The 2,205-nt window shown below is 36.4% G+C and overlaps 1 protein-coding gene across 1 annotated transcript; it reads right to left on the bottom strand.

Moving 5' to 3' along the window:
• Positions 1-274: 274 nt before the first annotated feature.
• LOC145052397 (GDSL-like Lipase/Acylhydrolase superfamily protein) lies at positions 275-1,944 on the bottom strand. The gene is made up of 5 exons (XM_079000222.1): positions 1,669-1,944; positions 1,455-1,585; positions 1,137-1,376; positions 778-1,027; positions 275-676 (listed from the first exon to the last, which is right to left on the bottom strand). The coding sequence occupies exons 1-5, from the start codon at positions 1,904-1,906 to the stop codon at positions 429-431; spliced, it is 1,107 nt and encodes a 368-aa protein (XP_078856348.1). The 5' UTR covers positions 1,907-1,944; the 3' UTR covers positions 275-428.
• Positions 1,945-2,205: the final 261 nt, after the last annotated feature.

Below are 2,205 nucleotides of genomic sequence, written 5' to 3'. Positions count from 1 at the left end.
TGATAGGATTTATGCAATCCGGATTATTATTATTATTATTTTAAGTACAATATAATATCAAAATTCAATTATTTTTCAAATATCCGAATCCAGTTTCTCTATATGTTTGTTCCTTAAAAAATGTTAATTTTCAATTTGGCCACTCTAGCGGGCCTAGTCAGCCCAACCTAATAAATTAGCCAGCAGCCCACCACACCATACGAAAATCAGAAATCTATTTTGAGTTTTTGACACTTTGAATGTGATGTAGCAAATGCATAACATCAGTATCGAGTATCGAACAATTAAGTATATGTATATATTTCTCAAAACTTCAAACGATCACAAAACATGAACAAATCACAGACTACGTACAAGAGTACAGGAAAAAAAAAGAAAAAAACAATTCGTTACAAACAAAAATAATAAAATCTTAGTGCCTTATTTGATCAATCGTCACTAGGAGCAGGAGCCGAAGTCGGAGATGGAGAAGCACCATTTGTTTGATTGACAGTCTTAAACCCTAATTTTCTTATAAGTTCATCAGCAATCATCTCATTAGCATGATCCGATGGATGGTATTCATCCCAAAACAAATACTTGCTTCTGTCTTTACATAATCTCGATGCAGGAACACACGTCAAAGCAGGCCTAATCCTTCCAAATGAACAGCATGGCGAATCAGCATTGTCAAATCCTGCAACAACCATATCACATTTAATTCAAAAATCAAAACATAATTAATTAAGCAAATTAATTTACAGTATCAATTTACTGAATTAGACAAGAAAAACGTACCATATTTACTTGGATTGGTGATGATATTATTAACGACATCATAAGCATCTCCGAATTTGTAAGACGCATTTGGAAGTTTCGCAGATAAATCGTCCATGAGTTTAGCTGTAGCTTTGTTGAAGCTAAGAGCAAGTGTGTTTGTTTTCTCTTGACACCCACCAGAAGTACTCAACACCCTTTGAAGAGGAATACAACCCATTGGCCCTAACCCGAAAACCATCAACTCTCGAACTCCCATCCCATGCAATACCTACATATAACATTAAACCAAGAAATTAAACTCATGCATGAATCTTATATATCAACGACTTTTGATTGGTTCCCAAGAAATTAAAGGATCAGGGTTGTTTAATTTTTACTGTGAGTTGTTCTCCGAGAGTCTCCATTAGGTAGCCAACGAAGGTGTCATCGTTATACGTCCAAGAATCAGCATAAACAGGCATCAAGTAGTTGTTGATGAAATCATTGCTACCCAATGCCACTACGTACTTCGCTTCCTGGAAAAACTTGGTTGCTTCTTTATCGCCTATTGAGCCTCGGATCAATGTTTGAACTCCTCGGAATAACTCGATTTGCTTATACATTGAGAATCTTTGAATCTGTAATTTTTTTTAACAATTTCGTTATCTGTTTTTAATCTATAAATCCGGTTTAAGTACAGGAATATTCAAACTTACAAACAAACCACCAGTTTCGTTCAAGATCCCGCCACCTCCGGAAGCGAAGTTCACTCCATTCGCAAGTATAACATCTTCTGATAACGAGGGATCCAAGAACGCCGGTGGTCGTGGAAGCCCAATCTTATCACCTGCAACCCAAAACTATTAAAGTCGACGATGTTTTATATAGTATGATTTACTATGTGATCGATGTTGCCGGAAAATATATTACCGATAATGTCAGAAACGGTGCGACCATTGGTGAACCTGCCATTCGGCATTCCACTACCATAGTCGATGCCATACCAAGGAAGTGCAGCCTGTGCGAAGCTCTTTGTAAGCCGATTGTTGTTGCCGTTATCGGACAATGAATCCCCGAAGATGAATTGCACAATTTTGCAATCGTATCCATGGATTAAACCTGAAAGAAGCGTCGTCAAGACCACCGTCATGGCCACTGTTAACTTCATCTTTCTTGGAGAAGATTTTGTTGAGCTTGTTTTGTTGAAGAAATGATGGGTTTGAAGTTGGAATTTAAACATGAAAAATGATTTAGAAAGGTGAGTCATGCAAGCAATTGCTACCGGAGGTTGTACCACCTCCTGGCCTACGTAATATTTTATTTTATTTTTAAGTTCAAATATTAAAATACCCTTTTTCGTTATTGATAAAAATCATTACTATCAACGGTTTATATTACAAGGTTTTACAAGAATAGAAGGCATTATCCATAGGTCGATAACATTAGAATCAACATTGTTATACTTTT

This window comes from Lactuca serriola, chromosome 5 (assembly GCF_051521515.1).
Source record: "Lactuca serriola cultivar US96UC23 chromosome 5, Lser_US96UC23_V15, whole genome shotgun sequence".
Taxonomy (NCBI): Eukaryota; Viridiplantae; Streptophyta; class Magnoliopsida; order Asterales; family Asteraceae; genus Lactuca; species Lactuca serriola.
The sequence above is the reverse complement of the archived record's forward strand: the minus strand, read 5'-3'. Positions and strand labels throughout refer to the sequence as shown.

Bases quoted from the DNA above. Each gene is read 5' to 3' on its own strand.
- LOC145052397 (XM_079000222.1), bottom strand. From the start codon at position 1,906: ATGAAGTTAACAGTGGCCATGACGGTGGTCTTGACGACGCTTCTTTCA. The intron at 1,586-1,668 runs GTAATATATTTT...TTTGGGTTGCAG, and splicing joins CACCGTTTCTGACATTATCG to GTGATAAGATTGGGCTTCCA. The intron at 1,377-1,454 runs GTAAGTTTGAAT...AAAAAATTACAG, and splicing joins ACGAAACTGGTGGTTTGTTT to ATTCAAAGATTCTCAATGTA.